A 26,954-nucleotide genomic window follows, 5' to 3' on the forward strand; every position below is an offset into this window, starting at 1 on the left:
GATAATAATGTATCTTCATATAGCACTGGATCATACAGCAAGGGGTGCTGAATGTGTAACAGATACTACAAGATTAGTTCATGAGAAAATGGTAACAGAATCTGCTTGTTCCCTGATCCTGAACATGGATTCAATGCTCAACACGACGCACTGTGCCACTTTTTGGGCACAATTTTGTGACAGTTCAGCAAATGGTGGCAAAGATATCGGCAAGTCTAAAAGCACTTTTTCAATGGAAACATGATCCAAACTATAACTACCTACTGGTGACAGCCAGTGGGATATATATTGAAAATGGTGCAGAAGGCATCTCCTTTGATGTATGTAATCTGAGTTCACATAGTGTAGACAATGTATGCAGACAACTGAGGGCTGTGTTTGTTCTGGTTGGCACCTAGAAAATAGTCTTTTAACCATATCGCTGCTCGGTGCTTTCCCCTCCTGTGCTGGACAGCAACGAAAACGGGTGTGGTCATGACGAGCTCAGCTTGTCATGAGCACCTGAGAGGTATATGCCATGACGAGCTGAGCTCGTCATGAGCATGGAAGGGGTTAAAAAGAAAGACAAGTGCTGCCCACAGTCTGAAGGGTGCTTGAGCCTTTAATTATGAACCCATCCATTGTTGTAGCATTCCAGTAATGTCTTTATAGCACAATGACTTCTGTAATATCCCATAGAAATATGTTTAAGTTTATCAAGTTCACCCGGTTCTATCACGAGGGTCTCCCTTGATTAAAGAGGACTCATCCGACTTTGCAGTTCCTGAGAGGGAAACAAGGAAGCATGACTCCTGCCTCACATATCTGTGATTGAAATGAATAAACATACCCGGGTCATCGACATTCTAACCAACATGGCTTCCATGATGATGTCGGTACTGACTCAGCATCAGTTTCATGTGCAGGTTCCTCAGCCCATTGGGTTCTAAAGGAAGCTGACACACGCCTCCATTCACAGTTACAGAAAAGGAAACACTAGACCGCAACATACTTTTTAGTATTCCCAACATGGCGTTTACACTTTATGTCTGTTCCAGAACTCTATGTCCGATTGAAGTAGTTCTACAGTAGTACTACTCACATGCTACAAAATGCAGTTCCCGACTTGTAGTACAAAAAGGAGTCCTACAGTAGTATTGCTCGTGTACTCTAAAATGCAGGTCACCTGTGGCTCGAGACCTCCACTTCTTCTATGTTTTCTGTGCAGAGTGAGATGTCTGTGATCAGCAGGAGTGAAGTTGCACCTGTGCCCAGCAGTCTGCTGTATTCCTTTACCTAAGCTGCAAATAGAGGGGGGGCATTTCCTTCATTGCGTTAGCGCCTTTTGAACCTTTACTACTCCAATGGTGATCACTGTACTCAACGTCCACCCTCCCTGCTTCCCTCATTTAGAGTTTGTCTACGCGGACACAGACTGCTTTCTTGTTGACCATCAAGAGCTGACGGTTAAAGTGTAAGCATAGTTGTGTCTGGGTGAAGGAGGAAAAAACATAGTTTACACAATTTAAGAGACAAGCTATTTGCGTCTTTTCCTGATGTTGACATTTGTAAGTGGTCACCAAGAACAATTCTCTGGTGACCACTATTGCAAGTAAGTAACATATTTACATCTAACTGACGTAACTACTCACACTTATGCACTTTGTTAATTTGAATGGAAATATGTAGCTTACACCATGTCAGTGTTTTACTCATTCAATACATTGTTGTCAGTGAAGAATGCAGATACTATGTTCATGATATTGTACATATTTATGCTCCTGGCTGCCATAATGATGCCCATATAGGTTACGTAGAAGTGTCTATGGACACCCTTAGGATGTGTACACTTGCATCATGGTGTTGCGGGGATTCTGCTCATGCACAGAACTATGCACAGGAAACCAGGACCTCGGTGTATTGTGGTGTACCAAAAACCCACCTCAGTGCCTAGAACCCCAATCCGACTAGCTTCAGTGTCTCATTCGTTCTCCGTACTACAGCGAAGCTACCAATGATTAGACAACCCAGAACAAGCAACTTAGGAACCTCTCAGGAATAGTGGGAATCAAGACCTCTCTTTCGTTTTTATTCTCATAAAAGTCCACAATGTGTGTAATCAGAGACACGGTATAGTTTAAAATGTTTATTTTAACTTCCTGCTCTAAGATGCAGTATCTTTGCTAACATAAGTAAAAAGATGCATCCAAGCAATACAATCAGCATTGTTACAATTCCATAAAATACAAAGGGAGAAATCATATTTTAATGATAGTGGAACCAGGTCTATAGTGCCTTGTGTGCCACCCTCCCCTTGCTAGGAGCTAGGTATTATAATAATAGAAGATCTCTAGGTTTAAACGGGGAACCCCATAACTTCAAAATCAGGTGAAGTGAATCACATCCGAGATCAGAATAGCTCTTTGTCGATGCAAAGGTTTTCCCCAAAGTGCTAGTCTCATGCATACAATGCAATATTAAAAGCACCCAAGTTTCAGAAATGAACAGCTGTTTGAGTGTTGTGTCTAGAGCTTGGGCCGATCAACCTGAATCAACAGCATACATTGTTATTTAACCTTGAAAACTCTGTGCAGACTTGAGGTCACAGTGTAAGTCTAGAGATGTGAAAAACAGACCTTTCTCATGGGAAGGAAAGCAAGCAGTTTGTCTTCATAAGAACAGAGGCATGTAGTGTTGTGTGCTAAAGCAGCAAAATGGTGTTTGAGCAACTAACTCACTTATGCTAACATAGCAATGTGTGCAAGCAGAACCGTGCCCTCACTACAATGGGCCCAGTCCACAAATCAGAAGTGGGAAGCATCTCCCAGTGTTTGTCCAAGGTCTGGGCAACTATAGAAGAAGTTGTCTGCCACTAACGTGCGCAGGCACCCCGGCAGACAAATGGAATAAAACTTGAGTCAAGTTTGGAAGCAACAGTATCTCTTTCCTGTTCAAGTATGTTCATTCTTTGTTGCAGTTCCCAGTACCATAGAATATAAAGTTTAACTCAGTCAATTATTTCATCAAATAAAAAATTGTAGAAATAAGCATAATAAGTTCTGGATAGGGGTTCCGAATGAACCTGGAACCATACCATAACGCAGCCATCTTGAAAGCCCGGGATACCTGTTTTGATATTTAAGAGGTGTGCACAGTGGCCATCTTTGAGTCCTGCGGCGTCACCTATATTGCGAGGAGGCTGAACACAAGGATTGCACCACAGTCATGTCCAGGTACATCATGATCAGGACAATGATTTCAGGTTTCAGGTTTATTTAAAAGATTATGAATACTTTTACCAATACAGGATTAATAACGCTGGCAGTTTCTATGGTAAGACCATCAATGTTTTTAAAAATGTAAAGGAAGTACCCCTTTATCCCCCCCATACTCCCTATATATGACAGGGGAGACTCCCATAAATTACAAAACCACTCATATATGTATGTTTGCATGGGTGTCCCTATTCTAAGATCTTTTGTAATATCAATTCAATGAAAAGTTCTACCTTTTTTTCTAATACATTGACTATTAAAATTTTTGCTTCCTCAGCTATCTATCTATGTAAGCGGACCATGCAAAACAAAGCGCGGTTGGAGCTGGCGGATTATGAAGCCGTAGGTATACTCAGTTATAGTCTGGGGTGGTTGTTGGACAGGGGAGGCTTTATATGGACTGGTTAGCACTGGACACCAGGGGCCATATTACAGAAAACTTTCACCAGAGAAAACCAGCAAATCCATTTGCACAGAGTTTGCTCCTTCTCTGACAGAGAGTGCAACACGCCAGTCAATATTACATGACCGTGTTTGCAACAGGGCAAAAAAAGGAAGTGGACTGTAAAACCAGTACAAAAGAAGTCTAATACAGATTATTTTTAAGTTTGAAATTGAGTTTTATTAAATAAGACCTCAAATAACCTATATTTAAAAAAAGACAGCAATAACCCGGTTTTGCCTCAAAAGTAGTCTTATATTTTCAATGTGAAAAGTGAAGACATGCCAAAAAATATGACAAAATCGTTTTTCTTTTTGCTCAGTTGCAAAACTTTGTTTTGTAGAATATTGTGATTGCTCTGTCTCTATTACACAATTAGCAAACGTGGTGCAAAGTGGATTTTCTCTATTATTTACAGTAGTACAAAACAAAAAAATGCATAATGTGTAACCCCATTTTCTGGACCTTGGAATAAGAACAGGGCTAAAAACCAATATTGATGGATAGTCAACTGCACAGTGATCTTCGCTACACTATGAATCAATTCATGCAATACAGCAAGCAGCGTGGTGGGAGTATTTGCAAAAAATCGATAGAGAAAAGGACGAAGAGACAGAGGGGGAATGTGTGAGAGAGAAAGAGAAAAATAGCAGGGGCGTGGCTATCAATAGTGCCTCATGGAGTCCCAAGGGCCCGAGGGACCCTCTTAACCCCAGGTATGGGCCCTTTTTTGTTACTAGGGAATTTCTTTGCTCTCATTAGGGCTTATGGTGCCTTTGTATGCGAGAGAGAGAGAGAGAGAGAGAGAGAGAGAGAGAGAGAGAGAGAGAGAGAGAGAGAGAGAGAGAGATTTATTAATGGCTCAAGAAACCCTGGATGACATTTGAGGTTTGTAAAACAAATGAATCCAGCCTTATACTTTTTGATTATAGGATTTAGTTCAGTTTGCCATAAAATGTCTGGTTTCAGACTTTAAATTTCAGAGCAGTCTGTCTGAAAAGATATTTTATGTTGGAGGAGGGGGTCATTATTGGTCGTGTTTCTTTGTAAAGACATTTCTGCTTCTTAAACCTATAGATCAGAGGAACTCCTTCATTTTAAACCTCATTGATGGGGTGGAATAGAACTCTGTCCTATTATACCAACAGGTCAAGGATGATGAGGTCACCAAGGGGCTAACTCTGCGTGTGTGTCTGTAAATGAATTACTTTTTCAAATATTCCCAAGTACAGTGCACTACTATATATGAGTTATGCATTACAAGGTAATACACTGAGGATCACGTGCAATGTACGTTTATACCTCAGGTCGTACTTCTGTGCAAACATTCCATGCAGCCAGTAAAGGGCCAGGCTGGTACTAATCCCGTGGGACACTTTCTAACACCCTAATTCGCTCACCGTCTCCAAATAATTCTGCTTCTATAGCCCTGTTCTGCACCTCCAAGCGCTGGTCTTTGGAGCCCTGCCCCCTTCTCGTAGAATTGCCAACAGGTTCTGTGACCTATGGTACATGTTTTCTATGCAACTGCAGGACTGCATTCCTTCCTATTTACATTTGCCAAAATATACATGCATTGTATATTTACCGGTTCATCCTGCACATTTACTGCTCAGAACCGCTGAGGCCCTGGTTTTACTATAACTGCTCCTAAATGATGACTTTATAAAAGATGCATTGTACAAACTTAACGTGTATACATGTAGAAACCTCTTGTAAGGTGCACACCTAGGTTTACTCTCAGGTTGGCGTGTAATGGGTGAGTGTGCGACATCCATAGGTAAGGAGAGATTTCTTGCTGCACACTTGTTGCAAGCACATGGCACACGCCAAGGCTGGCCCTGTGGAGCCGCACCAGGCCTCTCTTTGGGAAGCAAGTGGTCCAGTGAGTGTCTCCTTCATCAGAGCAGAGATGGGATGATGTGTGCTCGTTAAAGGCCTCTTTTTGTCCCAGGCCAGTGATGCTGCTACCTCCAGTGCAAGAGCAGCCCTTTAAAGTGGAGGCGAGGTCTCACGCCACCCCTGCAGACGTCACATCCTAAATACTGAGACAATAAGAGGGAAAATTAATTACATTAGACAAGATAAGTATACTATGCACAGCGCTTCTTGTTGACTTTCTGTCAAATTTGAATTTAGTCTTTCTTTAAAAAGTATCCTGATCTTTTTCCCCTTAAGTCTTTTGTTATCTTGGTGCAAGAATCCATTTTTGTGAAACTGTATCTGCTGATGACGTCACAGTTGCAGACTCCTGTCCTCTCCCCCCACTTGCAGTGGTGCTTTACCAATGCAGAGAGAGAACAGCTCTACCATTGTGACGTCATAAGCAAAACAAGGCCCACAAAATGGCGGAAATACACTGAAGCAAAAAAAGTGCAAATATGGTAACTTTACAATGGTGGAAATGAGCAGCTATTTGGTAGAGCAGCACAATATGCATGGGTGTCCTCTCCACCCCCTTCACAAAGGTAAACATACACTTTTGTGTAGGCTTAATGCTTTTAGGTATGCCAAACTTAGGGCCCGATTACGATTGCGGTGAATCCGCATCCTCCGGGCCGGCGGAAGCCACCGCTGGCCCGGAGGATGCGGATTCACCGCTGCGTTCAGAGAAATTACCCCCTGCCAGATTAGGATGGCGGGGGGGTCATCTGCGGACGTGGAGACCGTCCGCCGCTTTTCCGCCACGAGACCGCGGCGGAAAAGCTCTAATATGGTGGCGGTGTCTATCAGACACCGCCAGCCATATGAGGATTTGCTTAGGGATATGCCTTTCGGATACGGTCTTTTCTTTGGGGGCCCGTTGCGGGCCCCCAGGGTGAAGGGGGGTTGGGGTGCACATGGGGGGTACCTATGGTACCCCCCTGCATTTGCATGCACGAAGCGGCAGGCACCGCGCGGTGCCTGCCGCTTTGTGCATGCAAATGCACTGCTTGCATTTTTAACATTGCGGCGGGTGTTGCTTCAAGCAGCACCCTCCGCAATGTTAAACATACAGGTTGTGACCGCCAGGCTGGCGGTCACATCCTAATTTGCTCGGAGGGACCGCCGCTGCCCCTGCGGACGGTCCCTCCACCTCTGGGGTGGCGGACGGATGCAGGTCCGTCCACCATCCTAATAGGGCCCTAAGTACGGAGTTTTATGGATCTGTGCGTAAAGTCCATCGCACCTAGAGACTCCGCAATTGGGGGAAAGGATCAGTCGCGGCCCATGTAGGTGAGAGTGGTTGGGGCCAAGTGTGGGGGGGGGGTGATTTCGACAGAAGATGACGAGGGAAAATTAAATCATTTCCCCTCGTCATTGTTATTGTTATTGTTATTGTTATTTAAATTTTATACCGCGCCTAATCACCTGCAGGTCTCTAAGCGCCAGGAAAAGATGGTACAGGACAACAACATAACAAAGTCAGAGCAAAGAGCAGCATTCCGGTTATGCTATGCTCAGGCTTCTCCTAAACAATAGCGTTTTTAAGCTCTTTCGGAATCTTAGGAGGTTTCCTTCCTCGCGCAGCCCTCCAGGCAGACTGTTCCACAACTGGGGAACCAGTACTGAGAAGGCTCTCCCTCCCTTCGTTGCTAGCCTATAGCGAGAGCAGGTCAGCAGCTGCGAGTCCGAGGACCGAAGTGATCTCATCGGACAGTACAGCTGTAGGCGCTCCTTGATATAGGCTGGAGCCTTACCGTAAATTGCCTTATGAGCTGTACACAAGCTCTTAAATTCCACTCTCTCTTTAATTGGAAGCCAATGTAGGCTTTGTAGTAGGGGAGTGGCTCTAGACCTCCTGGGAAGTCTAAAGATCAAACGGGCAGCATCATTCATCAAAACCTGGAGCCTGTTGGCCATCATTGTCCATCGAAATCCCCCCACCTGGTTCCACCACCCCACCACTCTAACTGCACAGGCCGCAAATGCAAACAATTCCGCACTCATAAGTATAGGGAGTATGGAGTCATAAAACTCAGCACGTAGTTTGTGTGTACCTAAAAGTGTAAGTTTACCTTTGTGAGTCATGCCCAGTGTTTACACTTACTAAACTTTGAGAAGCTAGAGCTAGCCAATCTCCAACGCAATCTGACCCAAAATCAATGGAGGCCACTGCAGTAGGAGGCTGGGGATGGTGGGGTATGTCAGCACTCCACAACTAATTAAATATGAACTACATTTACATGGATCTGTGCTGGGGATGATGATGACTTGACTGCATTGCGATAGAGTCCGCATTCTGCCACAGTAAAATGACACCGCATAAAAGTGAAAAATCCATACACGGGCAAATTGTCGGGCAGAATGCCACCCAATGGAGCCTACTGTTCATTTTTAGTGCTAGTTGTAAGAGTTCTAGTTAGTTTTACATTGTGCAACATTATCAGAGTAGGTGTTAGTTGCATGCAGTTTCTAATCCAGAGAAATGTTAGTTGTTAATTGTTGTCATCTTGGTGATGGCTCACAAGCCGTGTGCACTGGCCATCAGAGTGGAGGAAGAGAAAGTGTTTGCAATGACTCAGTGCACGCTAGACAACTCCATCTCTGAAAAATGCCCCTGTTTTGTTTAAAAACGTCAGCAACTGTACGCATCCTAAATATTGTTTTTGCTCTTCTTTTCGTTCTCATTTCAGGAAAACCTAGCACGACTGCAAAGGGCGTTTGCACGGAAATGGGAGTTTATATTTATGCAAGCCGAGGCGCAAGTCAAGTAGGTTTTTATGTGTAGTAATGGAAAAGTGTATGTAGACCTATAGGGCCAGATGTATCAAGCGTTTTCCCGTTTGCGAACAGGAAAAAAGCCTTTTGGGATGTATCATCCCAAAAGGCAATTGCAAAATAGGGAATTGCAATTTTTGCGATTACCTATTTTGCAAATGCATTTAGAGATTCGTAATTTGCGATTCCCTAAATGCAATGCAGGAAGCACTTTTAAATTTGCGACCCTGCTTTAAGGAATCGCATTTTACCACCAATTTCAAGTTGGTGGTAAATTGCAAATCCTTAGAAAAATGCACAATTTTGCATTTTTCTAAGTGCCTTGTAGTGCACAAACATGCCCATAGGGCATGTATGTGCACCACATGTGCACACATGCATATTTCAGGGGTGCAACAGGGTGTCCTTTTGGCACTCTTGCACCCTTGCAATTGCATGCGCAATTTGCGAGTACCTATTGGGTACTCGTAAATTGCGCATGCAATTCCCATTCATTCCTATTGGCGTCTATGCCTATGCAAATTAATAGGAAGCCATTCCTTATTTGTGACTCGCAATTTGCGAGTCACAATTAAGGAATGCGTAGGAATTGCAAACTGTTTGCAGAAACCTACATACATTGCATTTTCCGAGTCTATAATAGCGAATCAGTAAAATTCGCTATTATAGACTCGCAAAATCCAATGTTGATACATCTGGCCCATAGTTTGATATTTTGTCCATGGATATTCTGGTTGGCAAGTTGTGCTGGTCAATATTCTGGCTTCCATAGTCCCGACCTACACCATTATTGTTGCTAACAGGTAAAGATATACAAAGTGGACAAACTTTGCAATCTTCACAAAGGAACACGATGTTAAACCTAGTTAATCTTTGAAGCCACAATTTACATTTTGTCCTTTAATACTTAGTGGTCATTATCTACAATTATTATCTGTCTTTCTGTACTCTGAAAGAGGTCTACTAAATATCCCAAGTCATGTAGGAAGTCTCTCCCTAATGTCATTATACTGCAAAGTGTGGCATCATGCCTGACTTAATTTTGTACCAGTCGCTAGACCAGAAGTCTTGTTTGTGGATTTGGAGCACATATGTGGTTTTAGTTGGGGTGGGTGGAATTCGCATAATCGTGTTACGCAAATCTCAGCGAAACGGAAAACAATCTCCGCGAACACGCAGAAATTCCGTGAACATGCGGAATTGCTTGTTCGCGATGCCTTTTTCCTGTTCGCAATCGCTGTTTGCCTGCTCGGGCGGAAATATCTCGCGAACATGCATTTTGAGAACGCGAACAAGCAAAAAAATTTCGCGAAGACGTAGAACGCAGAATTTTGGGCAATTTCTCGATCTCTGCGGAACACGAAATTACCCAAATTCCGCAAATTACACGAGCGGATAGGAATTTGCCGCCATGGCCTAGTTTTTAGGGGCACTTGGCTGTGGCATTCTTTGGCTGGAAGTAGCAAATCTAGGGATCTCTCCACTAAATTGGTTTCTCAAAGGAGTCAAAACTCTGTTTGAATAGTGCCAGCCTGAGTAAAGGAGCACATACCTTGCACCGCTTCATGTCATGGCCCCCCCCCCCCGGGAGGAGACCTAGACAGTGGTTGATTTAGATATCAGTGAAGTGGCTAAATGGGAGATTCATGGAAGTTTACAAAGATGTCAGCTGAACAATGTGGCCTTAGTATGCATAGATCTATAACACATTCAGTCGGTGGACGATAAACAAGTGCCGCAATGCGCTCCCCGAATGGGGCAGCCCACAGGATATGTGGGGCCACAGCGGGAGTGGGTGCCATTTTCTGGTGTGGCGGGACACAAGGATATTTGCCCTGGTTGGAGGACATGGCCTGCTGTAGTTTATTATCAAGCCACTGGCAATATTGCAGGTCTTGTGGTTACAGCGGGGCAGTGGGCGGGGCAGGCTTTAAAAAGTGGGCCAGATTGGGGCCCGGTGTTTATGCCACCGCATCTCACTCAGGGGATCACGCAACACTGCGTTGCAGTCCGGAATCCTTGTTTTTTCCCCATAATCCTTCTTTCTGGCATCCTTCTTGATGCATTTGGATTCTTTGGCGGTGGGAGCGGTTCCCGCCCTACTCATGTTTGGTGCTTGACTCGCGCTCTCGGCTACCTTTCTGACCGCGCAGTCTCTATTCTTCCCCAAAGCTTCAGGGAAGGATGCCTGCACCCCATGGAGATGGTGTCAACATCCATAGGTCTTCTCTACTGGTGGGTGGCAATAGCTCTATTGCTCAGGTGGGAAAGGAACTATAAAGAATGTTCTGGAAGTTCTGGTCTCCGAGTAGAGAATAAGTCCATCTGCCTGCACCAGAGGCAAAAACATTCTGGCATCCAGCTTCCATGGCAGGTCTCAGATCCAATCTCCTCTTTCTCTGTTAACAAAAGCATAAACCCCCCAGTGCCAGAGAAGAATTAGAACCTTCAGGTGACTCCACCTACTACTGCAAATTTCTTAAAGTGGCAGCAGCACATCAAGGGGTTGGCTTACAACAGTACTTATTGTGTGAGGTAGAAGGCACTCACTGCTAGGTTTCTACTGAGGAATTGGGGGAGGGGTGGCTTCTTGGTTTTAATTTGGGACATCATCAGACAGGCATCACTTCGATAGGATCACACACTTTCTCAGCCAGTGGGATTCACAAGGGTTCCTAATTCAGATCCGGAGGTCGATTCACAAAAGCATTTATGATTCCAAGAAGTAGTCTTATAAGAGTACTCTTTCATGTACTCCAAAATTCCTGAATAGGCCTCTTAGTCTGAATATGTTTGACCGAAACAGGTTTATTTTCAAATGGTGCTGCTTCACGTGTTTATAGATGTGTGAGTGTGTGATAGTTGCTGGCGGTGTGCTGATCAGGCAAAAACAACTGTAGAAAATAGTAGGAATGCGCATGTCAAGGCGGGTTGTGAAAAAAACCAACTTTTTAAATTTGAATATGGTGCGCTGGATGTATTCGCAGTGTCAGCCTCCTAGTAGTATGAAAAGTGAAAACACAGTATCTGTCAGGGTCATTTTGAGATCATCGAAGCATTCCCAGGTGCAAAAACACCCCTGATGCTAGTCTGGTGCGTTTCTGCCCCTGGGTCATGCCTATATGCCAAGTAATGGAGAATACAATGGGCACGCGGTTTTTGAGTCCATTTTGCGCGATATTACAAAATTATTCACATTTACAACTGAAAAGTACTAGTCAAATCCTGACAAGGAAATTTTTTACTTAATTTCTAATAGAAGAATAGGTTCCAACTGCATTGGTGCCCCTTTGTGTCACTAGTGAATAGGTGAACATGGTTCTGGTGGTCGTTGGTCAGTGTATAGTGCTATGCATTCAACAGGCTTCTTTCACGCGTGTGAATGCTCTCGAAACATTGTGACATACACATTCCTTTCGAGTTGACCTGCCATTAAGTGCACCCAGCAAATATGACATCTCAGAGTGTGTTTCACCAACTATGCAATTGGTGCATCTATTCACAATAATGAGGTTGGAATGAGGCATAACGTGGTAATGGGGCTTGTGCACCCAGTGGTCATAGGTGTTTTTCTTTGCAGCCTTTGCTCCTCAGGCACATTGCACTAGCTTGTCCTGGTGAAATGTGTCTAAGGTAAAATTACAGCGGTGCGCTAATTGCGCCCAATTAATTAATTCGGGATTTGCAGGGCACGTGTAATGTGACATTGGTGTTCCACCCCTGCTTGAGACCCAGCATGGAATCTGCTATTTTGAGAGACGCAACCTGATTGGTGTGGAAATAATGCAGAAATTAATTGGGTTTTTTCCCCCCAATAAGTGTGATTTTGTTTTCCTTTTCCAGACTTGACAGAAAAAAAGATAAAACGGAAAGGAAAATTTTGGACAGTCAGGAGAGGGGCTTCTGGGATGTCCACCGACCAGTGGTAAGGTTTTCCATTTAATATCAAGATTTCAATTATTACTATTATATGTACATTGAAAATAGAAGGGGGCCCTGAAGATACACCTGACCTATAGAGATCCTTATGCTTTTAAAATACCATGAAAAGTGGTCTGCACTCATCTCTGGAAACCCGGTGCATGAACACATCTCCTGCCTTTCTGCAGCTTGACAGACTTGTAATAATGCTGTGTAAAAGGATTAACAGGAAGCCAGCTGAGGGCAGAGCAGCTGCCCTGGTTTGTGAGTTTTCATCTGTCACAAAAAGGAAGGCCTAGAGTCTCAAAGATAAGTGTCAATAATAGCATTTGGAGGTCAAAATCATGAATCTTAGATGTGTGCAAAGAATCACAGAACGAATGTTGTCCTCCCAAAAATGTTTACTCTGCCAATAATTCCACCAGTATGGTGGGGACATACTTCCTCTGAGGTGCACTCCAAGGGTGGGGGGAGGGGGTGCTAGGGGGGAGGGGTCACCTCACAGGTGTGTAGGTAGTTGTCAATCATTCTTAAATACTTTCCCACCTCGAAAATGCTTTATTCAATTACTCCTTTCAGCCACAGGAGTAAATGTGCACTCATTGTGGGAATGGGGAGGTAAACTCCAATATATCGCTAATAAGGGTAGATGGGGTTGATTTTCTCCAAGGGCAAAATCATTTTCACATATAGAAATTTAAAAATAAGCTTTCAAAGTGTAATTTGCATTGAGGTTTCCCATGTAGAAAGGTACACATGGGGACATGCAATTTAAAAGTGGCCTTGAAAAGTTCATATCTTCACTGAGCTTCTGGGACTTAGGCCCTGTTGATCAAGGAGCTTGTTGGAGGTTGAATGAAGAGAGGGATAAACCCGAATCTCATTCTTCCAAAGGTGATAAAAATCATAGAATGAGCTACAGTCTACCTTGCCACCTTTACTTTTCAGTGCAGCAATGCCACAATAGCATGGCATAAAGAGCCAAGTAGAATAAGTTATTTTCTCACCATTTTTAGCCTCAGAGATCCCAGAAGGTCCTTTCTTACCAAATCAAGATCTCCATTTCTTTGTAGAGAGCAACACCAGTGGCGAATAAGCAGCAGAGGAACTGTAGGACAGAGCCAGAGACATTCCTGCAGGCAAAGGAAACTTTAGTCATCAACATTTCAAAACAGAAACTGTCTAACAAGGTCTGAAAAAAGGAACATGTGTTGCACCTAGATCCTATGGGTATCATTTCTAGGTCGGAGTCGTGAGAAGCAGGACACTATATGGAACACAATAAGTGATTCTAGATATTGCTAGAGATAAAGCAATTTCTAAGTACAGGAGAATGAAGAAAATTATTATTATGATGAGAAGGTGTGTGGATGGAAACATTAGATACAATAATGCCCTGATGACTAAATGAGCATCAAAATGATATGTGTTTTACATGAACGAAGAAATTCACAATGCAACACTGATTGATTAGGGACATGTACAACATTATGACGTTGTCAATGAGGACAAAAACCATGAAAAGGAAGAGACCAAACTGGAAATAAGAGATAAAGGGCTAGATGTAGGTATCCAAATACCGGTCGGTAACGGCCGAAAATACAGATTTTCGGCCGTTACTGACCGGTATTTGGATACTGAGATGTAGGGCATCTCAAAATACAGATTCGGTAATTTTACCGAATCGGTAAATTTACCGAATCGGTAAAATTACCGAATCTGTATTTTGAGATGTAGGTAGCACTGTAAACAGTGCTACAGGGCTTTAAGGGTTCGGTATTTACCACCAACTATTAGTTGGTGATAAATAACGAATTCCTATGTAAATGCAAATATGTGCATTTACACCTGTGCCATGTGGCACACATACATGCCCTTAGGCATGTATGATTAGTGCCTGTGTGCCACATGGCACACAAGCACTAATCAGGCGTGCAACAGGGTGTCATAGTGACACCCTGCCACTCTTGACTTTTTCGGTATTTACCAAATCGGTAATTACCGATTTGGTAATTGACATTCATTCCTATGGGCCCCCAGGCCCATAGGAATGAATGGCAAATGCCGAATTGGTAATTACCGATTCGGTAAATACCGAATCTTACTGATTCGGTATTTTTTACCGAATTATTATCTACATTCCAAATACCGATTCTGAAATACCGAATCGGTAAAATTCGGTATTTTAGAATCGGTATTTTCGGATTACCTACATCTAGCCCAAAGTGCCTTGAGGGAAATAGATTCTGGAGTACGTATGTTGTTTCCACAAAGCAGGTCTGATGTTACATCATATGTGAATGATGAACAGACGCAACCCTGCAACTGTTGGGAAAACGGACTTTGACCTAAAGTATAAAAGAGGGATTCAAGTATAGGAAGACTTCCAAAAGGTACTAATTATTTCCTTGTGCGTCCTCTATAGTTTTATTTACACAGAAACATTTATGGCTGAAAACATGGATCTTTGAATTCTGATATTCTTCTGAACAAGCTGATATGGATTCCCAAAATATATTGGGGCATATTTACAAGCCCCTATCGCCACCACACGTCACTTTTCAGGGAGGTTGTGGTGGCGATAGGGGATTCACCTTATTTACAAGGCAGCATTACATCACCTAATGGATGTTGCTGTGGGCGTTCCACCGCAACACCCATTTATTTTGACGCTGCTCCATTATCTAAAGGGTGGCATAAATATGGGGCAGTGCCAAAATTATGACCAGGGAAAACCTAGTCTTACCCTGGCAATATGAGGACAAATGTTTAATTACTCCTTGTTTTTGCTGTTTCCATGGTTGCTGTGTTGTGCAGCACACATGAGAACAGAAAAACGCCAACAATTGTTTATTTATGTGCAGGGAGGGAAATAGGGTTTGAACCTTGCAGCACACATAGAAGTTACAAACTGCCATTTAAAGAGTGTTTATGTGCAGGAAGGGGGACCTTCCTGCACATAAACAATCTTCCTGTGCAACGCAGGCACCCTTGCACTATTGTCAAGGGTGCCTGCGTTGGGGCTAGGCAGCTAAATTTAGTGCCAGCGCAGGGGGAAACACTGGGCTGCACCATATTCTTGTTAATATGGCGCAGCCCTGCGTTTATGACGTGACGGTGCATGTCATTAGCCTTCTTGGTTTAACGACACGCTTCACCACTTTACTAATAATTATGCCCCCTTGAAGTGAAAACCATTGTCTGAACTATGCATGATAATATATTCATGGCACATCACTAAAACTGGCTAATTGTGAGGATTATCAATGTATCTGAACATTGTCAAAACAAAGTTTTTTTTGCAAATAAAATGAAAAGACGAATTTAGTGGTACAGAATTGAGTAGCAACCCTTACAATAATCACTCTGTATAAAACAAATGAAAAAGCAAAGTTCTTGGGCCCAATTCACAAAAGTAATCTGAGACAAAATCCTAACTTTACGACTTTAAGTATTCACAAAGAACACCTAGGAGTAGTATAGTTAGGATTTTGTCTAAGTTAAACTTAAGTTTTGGTCTTAAGTTTAAATTAAGACCAAAACGTATGTATAACTGAGAAAAAGTTTTGGTCTTAAGCTTAAGTTTTGGTCTTAAGTTTAACTTAAGACCAAAACTTAAGTTTAACTTTGACGAAATCCTAACTTTACTACTCCTAAGTGCCCTTTGTGAATACCGAAAGTCGTAAAGTTAGGATTTTGTCTCAGATTACTTTTGTGAATCGGCCCCTTGGATGTACGTGTAGTTTTGCAGCAGTCAGGCTGACCTGAGGGCTCGGCTGAAATGAGGGTTTGGCTGAAATGAGGGCTGATCTAGACCTTCAGCAGAATTAGTGCATCAGAAAACCGGTAATTTATACAATGTTGGAACTTTGAATTCTTTTTTGAAAGCAATGTTGGTGGATATAGTGCATAGTAAAATATAAATGGTTGGCACTTACCATACATTTGTCTAATCCACACCATTTTAATGCATCCCTAGTATTACCAGGAGTAGAAACGTTATTTCCTCATGATGTGCAGTATGCACTGTCTGCAAGGTAGTTAGGGTGGATTTCCAGAGAAAGACCTGAACTGGGATCCCGTGGTATATTTTCAATATAGAACCAGGGCCTGCTTCTGATATGAATTTATTAAATGTTAGGTGATGAAGAGTAGGAAAAATGACTGGGAAATGGAAAGTAACTCTACATTGTTCTAATTCAGCCTGGATGTGTGAACACGACAGAAATGGACATTCGGAAGTGTCGTCGGATGAAAAACCCACAGAAAATTAAAAAGGTCAGTTTCATGAACTGGGTAGAAGTTCGGCAGAGTTGCCTATGGTATTAACACTCCAGGATCTCTTGTAAAGCTGTGTATTTAACAGGAGAGTGAGAAGGAGGAGGGACTTCACACTTATGAGACTCCATGACTCTTTACAAACTAGCCTTCTGAACCATGCATCTACACTGAAAGATCAATGGAAACACATTTACCAGATGACATTTTGTTTTTTCATCACCCTGAAGTCAATGGTGATCTTCCACCTAGGTAAAAATGTTGTTGGAAGGAGTTCTCTGTATGCTCTGATAACATTTCTCAATGTTGCTCGGATCCAGTTTTACGAATGGTTTTCCTATGCATCAGTCCCGTTTTAGGAGTCGGTAAACTTTTACCAACTCCTAAAATGGAATTGTGACTGGATACCGATTTGTTATTGGGAAGAAGCATGTTTTGGGCATAAATTCCAAATACCGAATCGGTACACTATGTGTCAGTGGTTTGCCACATTAACTGTAGTCATAAACAGTTGAAGGATTGCAACTCCCAAGTTGGGGTGTTTACAAGGGACCACTGCTAACTCTCTCAGATAAACTTTTACAAAAAGGAAACTTTTTTTTAAAGCAGCCCTTTTTTCCTTTAAAGAAATGAGGTTACTTAAAAAAAATCTTTATTTAAATGCAATCACAGACATGGTGGTCTGATGGCCCAGGCATTCCACTGTTTCCGTTATTGTATCCAATTGGAGTGAGTCACAATTTTGCAGCCTACCTAATGAATATTAATTAGGTAGCTTGGATTGAGACCAAGTCGGATTCTGAATTTTAGAACCAGACCTATTGGTACATAGGTCAGTTTGTAAAATTCAATACCGGTCTCAAAGTGCAACCATGTTTTGCAACCAGTATAATGATACATTGTACCCTGTTCTTCTGTAAGACCATTAGCTTTTGACTGAAAGGTGCACGAGCACAGGTAAAGCAGAACAGACTAGACTGTCTTGAAATAGAGTCAGGTAATCGCTGCTTAAGAATTCCACCAGTAGCAAAAGAGAAAGGAATAAAGCGCTCAGCCTCATTATGAAAGACACCCAACTTACAGAGAATGACAACTATTTCTGAGCGGTAATGCTGGGAGGGTGCAGATATGCACTAACACCAGTTTATCACTGGTTGTAAATACCACCAGTGGTCCGCTGGGGTTTATTAAGCATGCATAGTTCACACTTTCCAGCACCTCAATTAATCACAACGCTGTACAAAGTGTCTTCCAATTCTTGGGTACCCATCTAGTCAAATACAAACGGTTAGCATCTATACTCATAATCTCTATGCTCTTGAGGCTTCAGAAATAACTTAAATAGCAACACAGTTTATATAAAATGTGTTTTTATAAAATGAGTATCTCAGAAATGTTACCAAATAGATTAACCTCATGCAATGCCGCTCGACTTAGACAGGTTGAACAATTATAAATCCTCACGTAATCCATGCAGGCAAGTAAAAAAACTGCAGTTTTATCCAACAAAACACAAATATTTTAACCACAAAAGATTCTAACAAGCATTTGCAATGCAATAAGACTCACATTTATGCAAGACCTATTGCATTTCATCATGGACAATGGGAGGGGGGGCACAGGCAATGGGAGTGTTGGCGGGGGAGGGTGGAGAAGGGGGCGAGAAGGCATGGACAAAGTAGTGCTCACAATCTAAATAACACGTACCGTACTGTGTAACACTTGAAGTAAAGGGGCCAGTAGCCAGGGGAGGGTACAAATGACAACATGGCCATCATAAGGAGGGACTAACAAGTCTCATAATCAATCATAAGGCAGCATTTACGAAAGACAATGACACAAGCCAATTAAAAACATGGCCGGAGAGTGGGTGGAGCTTCCACTGCATACTCCATTACTGCATGCCTCATTGAGCGATCAGCACATGCACGCTGCCACTATAGGCTAGACCTAAAAATGTGCAGGACGAGAGGTCACAGGTATTCTTGCTAAAATACTTAACAGGTTCAGAGCTGAACACCTGTATGTATTCAAAGACGGTCAAAATACACTGGAACACGTGTGTTGTATAATAAATCCAAAGAAGCAGTGCAGGAAAACTTATTTATTTGGAGCACAGATCCGTCCTCTCCAGCAGCAGTAACAGTACTGGCTGAAGCAGGGCAGAACACAGAACGCAAAACCCACAGTTCTAATTCTACACAATCACATAACTACAGAATAAGAACATAACACATCCCCCCTTTATATAATTGACCAATGAATAAAACTATAGTTATAACATCTATTTATAGCATCTACCCCCCTTAATCTAAACAAGACAACAACAAAAAAAGTATATATACATAACAAGAAATTATCAACCAACGACAAAATCCTTTAACCACAATAGCAAAATCTTCTTCCTTTCACATTTTCCACCTGAAGTACTGTTGCTACCTCTACTAACATCATCACTAACATCACTTTCTCTACTTACATCACAATTAATATCAGGTATAATCATACGGTCTTGAAGAGGTACATTGATGTCATTAGACCAAAGGGGGTCAGTAACAACATCCAATTCAGATCTCTCACTTATGGTTTTTTTGCATAACACTTCTCTTTTCAAGTTCCACACCTTGCCATCCTCTACAGGAACAGCTTTGTTTAAAATTTCAATGACTTTAATAGGTTCATAAAATTTACTTACACCTTTAGTGACTCTCTCAGTTTTTTTTGATCCTCACCTAATCACCTACTTTAATGTGAGTATATAGAAACATTGTTGTGTGTATTATAATGTTCTCTAGTTTTAGTTTTGTCCTCTGAAAGTCTTGTATTAACTTCTTGCGCTGACCACATTAAAACTGAGCAATTCTTTAACCAAGCAGGATTAAACTTACACCTTGAAAACCTGCTACGCATCATCGAAAAAGGTGATCATTTTGCTACATCATTCTTAGGGGAGAGGTGTGGCGCGCGGCCGGGGCGACTGACGCTGGAATCTGGGGACCACGGTTCGATCTCCGGCGGCAGGTTAGCCCAGCACCATGTGACTCTGGGCAATAGCTCGCTTAATCTTCCCGACGGCCCCCAGCGCCTAGAGACCCTAACGGGTGATTGTGCGCTTTACAAATGTGGACTTTTTAGTAATTCTGTATGCCCACGCAGCTTTCTTTACAGCTAACTTCCAATCACTGTTGTTTGAAATGGCACCTTGAATTACTCCTTTTAACACTCTATTGAATCTCTCTACAGTTCTGTTTCCACTAGGATTATATAGGGCCGTAGTTTTATGTTTCAAACCAATCCTGTCAAAATATGCTTTTGCAGCTAAGGAAGTGAATTGTACACCATTATTACTCAAAAGTGTGATAGGTATACCTTCAGAGATAAACGCTTGATCCATAAATTCCAAAACCGAATTTGTATCAGCCTTGCTCACAATGTCAATGGTAGGCCACTTGGTAAATAAATCCATCAAAAAAATGATATACTCTTGAAACTCACCAATTGGCCCCATTATATCAATTGCAATGTTTTCCCAAGGCCATACTAACTTTTGACATTGGAGGTTTAAGAGAGCGTAGAGTTTTATCCGAACTAGAACAACAGATACATACAATCATTTACAAATCTTTCCACATCTCTGTCAATAAACGGCCACCAGAATGATTCTTTTACCACATTCTTTGTTCTTACTACACCAAAGTGACTCTCATGACATAATTCTCAAATTGCATTTCTCATGCCAAAAGGAGGAATCACTTTGCAACCTCTATAAATAATGTCATTTTCAATAGATAATTCAGAACTTACATCCTAAAAGGCTTTGCATTCTTTAGTTAATGAATCTTTCCTTGGCCATCCCTTAGACATGTACTTGACAATCTCTAATAAATCCTTATCTTTAGAATGTTCTTCTGCCCAATGCTTATGTTTAATAGCGGATAACCCTGAATCGTGTACCAAAGCGACTTTAAAGTCACTCCAAGGATCATCCTCACATGTCTCCAAGGGGTTAGGTAAACGTGACAGGAAATCAGCAATTAAATTGTCCTTCCCAGTCAAAGTAAATTATTTTATAAGTGTAATCTTTCATCCTAATAGATAGATGTGCTACTCTTGCAGAGGCAGAAGAAATCCCCTCTGTGGAAAGCAATTTGATTAGTGGTTTGTGATCAGTCCGTAAAACTACTGGTTTACCCCAAATTAATGCTCTGAAATGATTGAGGGCCCAAGCACAAGCAAGTGCCTCTCGCTCAATTATAGGGTATTTCTCCTCCGAAGGTGAAATTGACCTTGATGCAATCAATATAATTTTTTCCTTGCCGCTATTGTTCTTTTGAGTGAGCACTGCTCCCAAACCATTATTACTTGCATCAACTGTAATGTAGGTATCTGAACATGGATCGAAACTAGATAGATGTGGCCCATTATCTAAATATTCTTTAATGTATTGGAATTCCTCTTCACATAGAAGATCCCAATTACATTTCCCATTTTTTTTAGTAGTTGTCTAATATTAAATACTTTTCCTGCAAAGTTTGGAACTAACTTACACAATACTCCGCCATTCCCAGGAAAGACCTTACCTCATCTTTGTTGCTGGGGGATGGAACATTCTTTATAGCGTTAATTAACTCAGGTTTTGGTTTAACACCTTCGGCAGAGATGACATGACCCAAATATGAAACATTTCTTTCCCGGAACTTACACTTACTCAATTCAATGGTCAAACCTTTACACTCTAAGATACTTAAAACCTTTTGTAGTCTTTCATCATGTTGGTTCCTGTCCTCTCCGTAAACCAAAATATCATCTTGAAAAAATGATACCCCACTTTCCTTGCCAAACAGTTTGTACAAAAGTCTCTGAAATACGGCATCTGCTGAAGCTACGCCGAAGCGATTCAAAGGGGGGTGGTGATGGACAGAGTATCTGAATTAAGCAGAACACTCCTACCCAGTCAAAAGATCAGGGCTGGATCCATCACCGTTTTTTAGCTCACTGCACCATCCCAGTTCAGAACCTGGCTACATGCAAATTAGTCTGACCCTGGCCCAGTGCATCATGGGAACAGGGCAGACCAAACTACCAAGCCAATTCTTTACTGGAAAGGAAACAAGCTTCCGGGGACCGGTTTCTGGCATTACAGCCGTCTTCGGCCCGGCTTGCTTGAATCCTGATGGTGCAGTGAGCAAGGGACTCACATCTGAGCATACCCTTCCACACTTGTGGTGGCCAAAACGATTCAAAGGGGGGTGGTGATGGACAGAGTATGGAAGGGTGGAAGGGTATACTCAGACATGAGTCCCTTGCTCATTGCACCATCAGGATTCAAGCAAGCCGGGCCGAAGACGGCTGTAATGCCAGAAACCGGTCCCCGGAAGCTTGTTTCCTTCCCAGTGTAAGAATTGGCTTTTGTAGTCTGGTCTGCCCTGTTCCCATGATGCACTGGGCCAGGGACAGACTAATTTGCATACAGCCAAGTTCTGAAACTGGGATGGTGCAATGAGCTAAAAAATGGTGTTGGATCTAGCCCTGATCTCTTGAGTGGGTGAGAGTATTCTGCTTAATTCAGAGACTCTGTCCCTCACCACCCCTTGTTGTAAATATTTTTGTCCACCCCAAGCGTGGAAGGGTATACTCAGACATGAGTCCCTTGCTCATTGCACCATCAGGATTCAAGCAAGCCAGGCCGAAGACGGCTGTAATGCCAGAAACCGGTACCCGGAAGCTTGTTTCCTTCCCAGTGTAAGAATTGGCTTTTGTAGTCTGGTCTGCCCTGTTCCCATGATGCACTGGGCCAGGGACAGACTAATTTGCAAACAGCCAGGTTCTGAAACTGGGATGGTGCAATGAGCTAAAAAACGGTGTTGGATCTAGCCCTGATCTCTTGACTGGGTGAGAGTATTCTGCTTAATTCAGAGACTCTGTCCCTCACCACCCCTTGTTGTAAATATTTTTGTCCACCCCAAGCGTGGAAGGGTATACTCAGACATGAGTCCCTTGCTCATTGCACCATCAGGATTCAAGCAAGCCGGGCCGAAGACGGCTGTAATGCCAGAAACCGGTCCCCGGAAGCTAGTTTCCTTCCCAGTGTAAGAATTGGCTTTTGTAGTCTGGTCTGCCCTGTTCCCATGATGCACTGGGCCAGGGACAGACTAATTTGCATACAGCCAGGTTCTGAAACTGGGATGGTGCAATGAGCTAAAAAACGGTGTTGGATCTAGCCCTGATCTCTTGACTGGGTGAGAGTATTCTGCTTAATTCAGAGACTCTGTCCCTCACCACCCCTTGTTGTAAATATTTTTGTCCACCCTAAGCGTGGAAGGGTATACTCAGACATGAGTCCCTTGCTCATTGCACCATCAGGATTCAAGCAAGCCGGGCCGAAGACGGCTGTAATGCCAGAAACCGGTCCCCTGAAGCTTGTTTCCTTCCCAGTGTAAGAATTGGCTTTTGTAGTCTGGTCTGCCCTGTTCCCATGATGCACTGGGCCAGGGACAGACTAATTTGCATACAGCCAGGTTCTGAAACTGGGATGGTGCAATGAGCTAAAAAACGGTGTTGGATCTAGCCCTGATCTCTTGACTGGGTGAGAGTATTCTGCTTAATTCAGAGACTCTGTCCCTCACCACCCCTTGTTGTAAATATTTTTGTCCACCCTAAGCGTGGAAGGGTATACTCAGACATGAGTCCCTTGCTCATTGCACCATCAGGATTCAAGCAAGCCGGGCCAAAGACGTCTGTAATGCCAGAAACCGGTCCCCGGAAGCTTGTTTCCTTCCCAGTGTAAGAATTGGCTTTTGTAGTCTGGTCTGCCCTGTTCCCATGATGCACTGGGCCAGGGACAGACTAATTTGCATACAGCCAGGTTCTGAAACTGGGATGGTGCAATGAGCTAAAAAATGGTGTTGGATCTAGCCCTGATCTCTTGACTGGGTGAGAGTATTCTGCTTAATTCAGAGACTCTGTCCCTCACCACCCCTTGTTGTAAATATTTTTGTCCACCCTAAGCGTGGAAGGGTATACTCAGACATGAGTCCCTTGCTCATTGCACCATCAGGATTCAAGCAAGCCGGGCCGAAGACGGCTGTAATGCCAGAAACCGGTCCCCGGAAGCTTGTTTCCTTCCCAGTGTAAGAATTGGCTTTTGTAGTCTGGTCTGCCCTGTTCCCATGATGCACTGGGCCAGAGACAGACTAATTTGCATACAGCCAGGTTCTGAAACTGGGATGGTGCAATGAGCTAAAAAACGGTGTTGGATCTAGCCCTGATCTCTTGACTGGGTGAGAGTATTCTGCTTAATTCAGAGACTTTGTCCCTCACCACCCCTTGTTGTAAATATTTTTGTCCACCCTAAGCGTGGAAGGGTATACTCAGACATGAGTCCCTTGCTCATTGCACCATCAGGATTCAAGCAAGCCGGGCCGAAGACGGCTGTAATGCCAGAAACCGGTCCCCGGAAGCTTGTTTCCTTCCCAGTGTAAGAATTGGCTTTTGTAGTCTGGTCTGCCCTGTTCCCATGATGCACTGGGCCAGGGACAGACTAATTTGCATACAGCCAGGTTCTGAAACTGGGATGGTGCAATGAGCTAAAAAACGGTGTTGGATCTAGCCCTGATCTCTTGACTGGGTGAGAGTATTCTGCTTAATTCAGAGACTCTGTCCCTCACCACCCCTTGTTGTAAATATTTTTGTCCACCCTAAGCGTGGAAGGGTATACTCAGACATGAGTCCCTTGCTCATTGCACCATCAGGATTCAAGCAAGCCGGGCCGAAGACGGCTGTAATGCCAGAAACCGGTCCCCGGAAGCTTGTTTCCTTCCCAGTGTAAGAATTGGCTTTTGTAGTCCGGTCTGCCCTGTTCCCATGATGCACTGGGCCAGGGACAGACTAATTTGCATACAGCCAGGTTCTGAAACTGGGATGGTGCAATGAGCTAAAAAACGGTGTTGGATCTAGCCCTGATCTCTTGACTGGGTGAGAGTATTCTGCTTAATTCAGAGACTCTGTCCCTCACCACCCCTTGTTGAAGCTACGCCGAAGGGCATACGTTTGTACTGAAAACACCCAAAATGTGTTATGAAGGCCGTGATTTTTCTAGACTTCTCAGATAACAGAATCTGATGATATGCTTTAGAAAGATCAATAGTTGAAAACCATGATGCTCCTTTAAGACATGATACCATCTCTGTAATTTTTGGCAATGGGAATCGATCAACAAGTATTTTATAATTCACATGGCGTAAATCCACACATAAACGGATTTTACCATTGCTCGGCCATGCTACTACAACTGGAGAAATCCAATCTGACGATTCTACAGATTCTATAACATCTAACTCCGTTCGTTTTTTTAGTTCCTTTTCTACCTCATCATAAGCATAATGGGTATCATTCTCATTTTCCAGCAGTAGTAACAGTACTGGCTGAAGCAGGGCAGAACACAGAACGCAAAACCCACAGTTCTAATTCTACACAATCAAATAACTACAGAATAAGAACATAACAACGTGCTTTGGGTCAATGTGGACAGCTGCTCTCATGCTTTGATGCACCTGAGGACTTGAAATTATTCCAATAAACAGCCCTCTTCGTTTTCAAAGATATCAACCTTTATTTTGAATAGAAAATGTTTGGTGTTCTGTAATACTTCACTTTTGGGGTCTTAAATACATTTATCCACACACCTTCACTTGTCAAAAGAGATGCCTTCGGCTTTCCGTTTTCTGGCTTTTCATAGGGAGTACACAAACCTCTTCACTTCTCCTACTTAGAAGGTTTATGACATTAGGACACGCAGAATAGGGTTTTATTGCTTTAATTGCTTCCTTTTCCTTGGGGTAATTTAATGTTTGGAAAAAGTAACCATGTGTATAGAAAGTTCAATTTGAGAGTATATTATGTGAAATTCCAGTGCACCTTTTGAAATTTTGAATTGTAGCTCAATAGCTCAAACCCCCACTATCTGTCTGAAGAATATTTTTGTGTAAATGAATTTCCTGGGGAGTCTTGTTTAAGGATATTCAACGGCCTTGCTTTGGTACATGGTATCTATGCAGAGAAGGTTTCAGGAAAGTAAAGTGCAGCTCATTTGCATCGGAACAGGCACTTATTCGCCAATAACAAAACACTTTCCCTGTGGAGAATTCCTCCCCAGTAAATGTGACAGTGTTCAAATCCCCCACCCATACTCGACGGTAGTAAATGTGTATGTTTGTAGGGTATGAAATCACCTGCAAAAGACCTGTGGATACTAATGAACGTGCAGGTTGGTGGGTGTTACCCTAATGCTGCAGGCAGGCCCTACCAGCAAGGTCCACACATCAGTTCCACTCTTAAATATGAATTTAAGGAAATTCAAAAATTGAGGCAGAATTTCCATATTTTCCACATACCCCCAGCAAGCAAAATGGCTCCATTTCAGAATCTCCATATTTTCCACATACCCTCAGAGAGAAAAATGGCTCAATTTCAGAATTTTCATATTTTCCACATACCATCAGAGAACAAAATGCCTCTATTTCAGAATTTCTATATTTTCCACATACCCTCAGAGAGCAAAATGTCTCCATTTCAGATTTTACATACTTTCCACATACCTTCAGAGAGCAAAAGGTCTCCATTTCAGAACTTCCATATTTTCCACATACTCTCAGAGAGCAAAATGTCTCCATTTCAGAACTTCCATATTTTCCACATACTCTCAGAGAGCAAAATGTCTCCATTTCAGAACTTCCATATTTTCCACATATCCTCAGAGAGCGAAATGTCTCAATTTCTCATGCTCCAAGCTATGATTAGGAACTAATACCAAGCCCAAGGTGTTTGGGCTCAATAAACGTAGGTGCTCAATAAAGTTGTGGATTGGGCTGAACGTCACTACATAAAAATCCTCTGAAGGTAGATAAATATATAGCCTAACCTAGTAACTAAAAATAAATTGAAGAACACCACAACAGCAAAAAAACCAAAAAAAACTGGCATCCCACTGGATTTAAAGCATAGTGAAGTGGAAAGTGTAACTGTTTGTGTTCTCCTGTCAATATCAATAATTGCCTAGATAGTAGTTGAATATAGATGCTAGGCAAATGGGGAAGGCTGACCACTCCATGCCCACCGAGCTAGGAACTAACTCTGTTGCATACATTATTTTCGCTATTGCCTGTACACTCCAACAATGCACACAGAAGCATCCAACATGAGTTTCGGCATGGTATAATTGAAACCGTCAACTTCATCAGGGCTACACTTGTAATGCAATAAACAGCTTGGTACTTTATATCTCTTATTAAATTCAGTAAACACACATGGTGCTTCACATGTGCTCAAAGTATCTCCAGCATGCTGCCAAGAAAAACAAC

General features: G+C 42.7%; 1 protein-coding gene across 2 annotated transcripts in view; it reads left to right on the plus strand.

Moving 5' to 3' along the window:
- RGS6 (regulator of G protein signaling 6) overlaps positions 1–26,954 on the plus strand; it is a 1,203,707-nt gene that overhangs the window by 877,869 nt on the left and 298,884 nt on the right. For both annotated transcript variants that reach the window (XM_078659475.1, XM_078659476.1), the window contains exons 7-10: positions 3,532–3,596; positions 8,313–8,389; positions 12,241–12,322; positions 16,522–16,596. In XM_078659475.1, the coding sequence (XP_078515601.1) occupies positions 3,532–3,596; positions 8,313–8,389; positions 12,241–12,322; positions 16,522–16,596 (299 nt within the window). The remainder of the gene's footprint in view (positions 1–3,531; positions 3,597–8,312; positions 8,390–12,240; positions 12,323–16,521; positions 16,597–26,954) is intronic.

This window comes from Lissotriton helveticus, chromosome 9, assembly GCF_964261635.1.
Source record: "Lissotriton helveticus chromosome 9, aLisHel1.1, whole genome shotgun sequence".
NCBI lineage: Eukaryota > Metazoa > Chordata > Amphibia > Caudata > Salamandridae > Lissotriton > Lissotriton helveticus.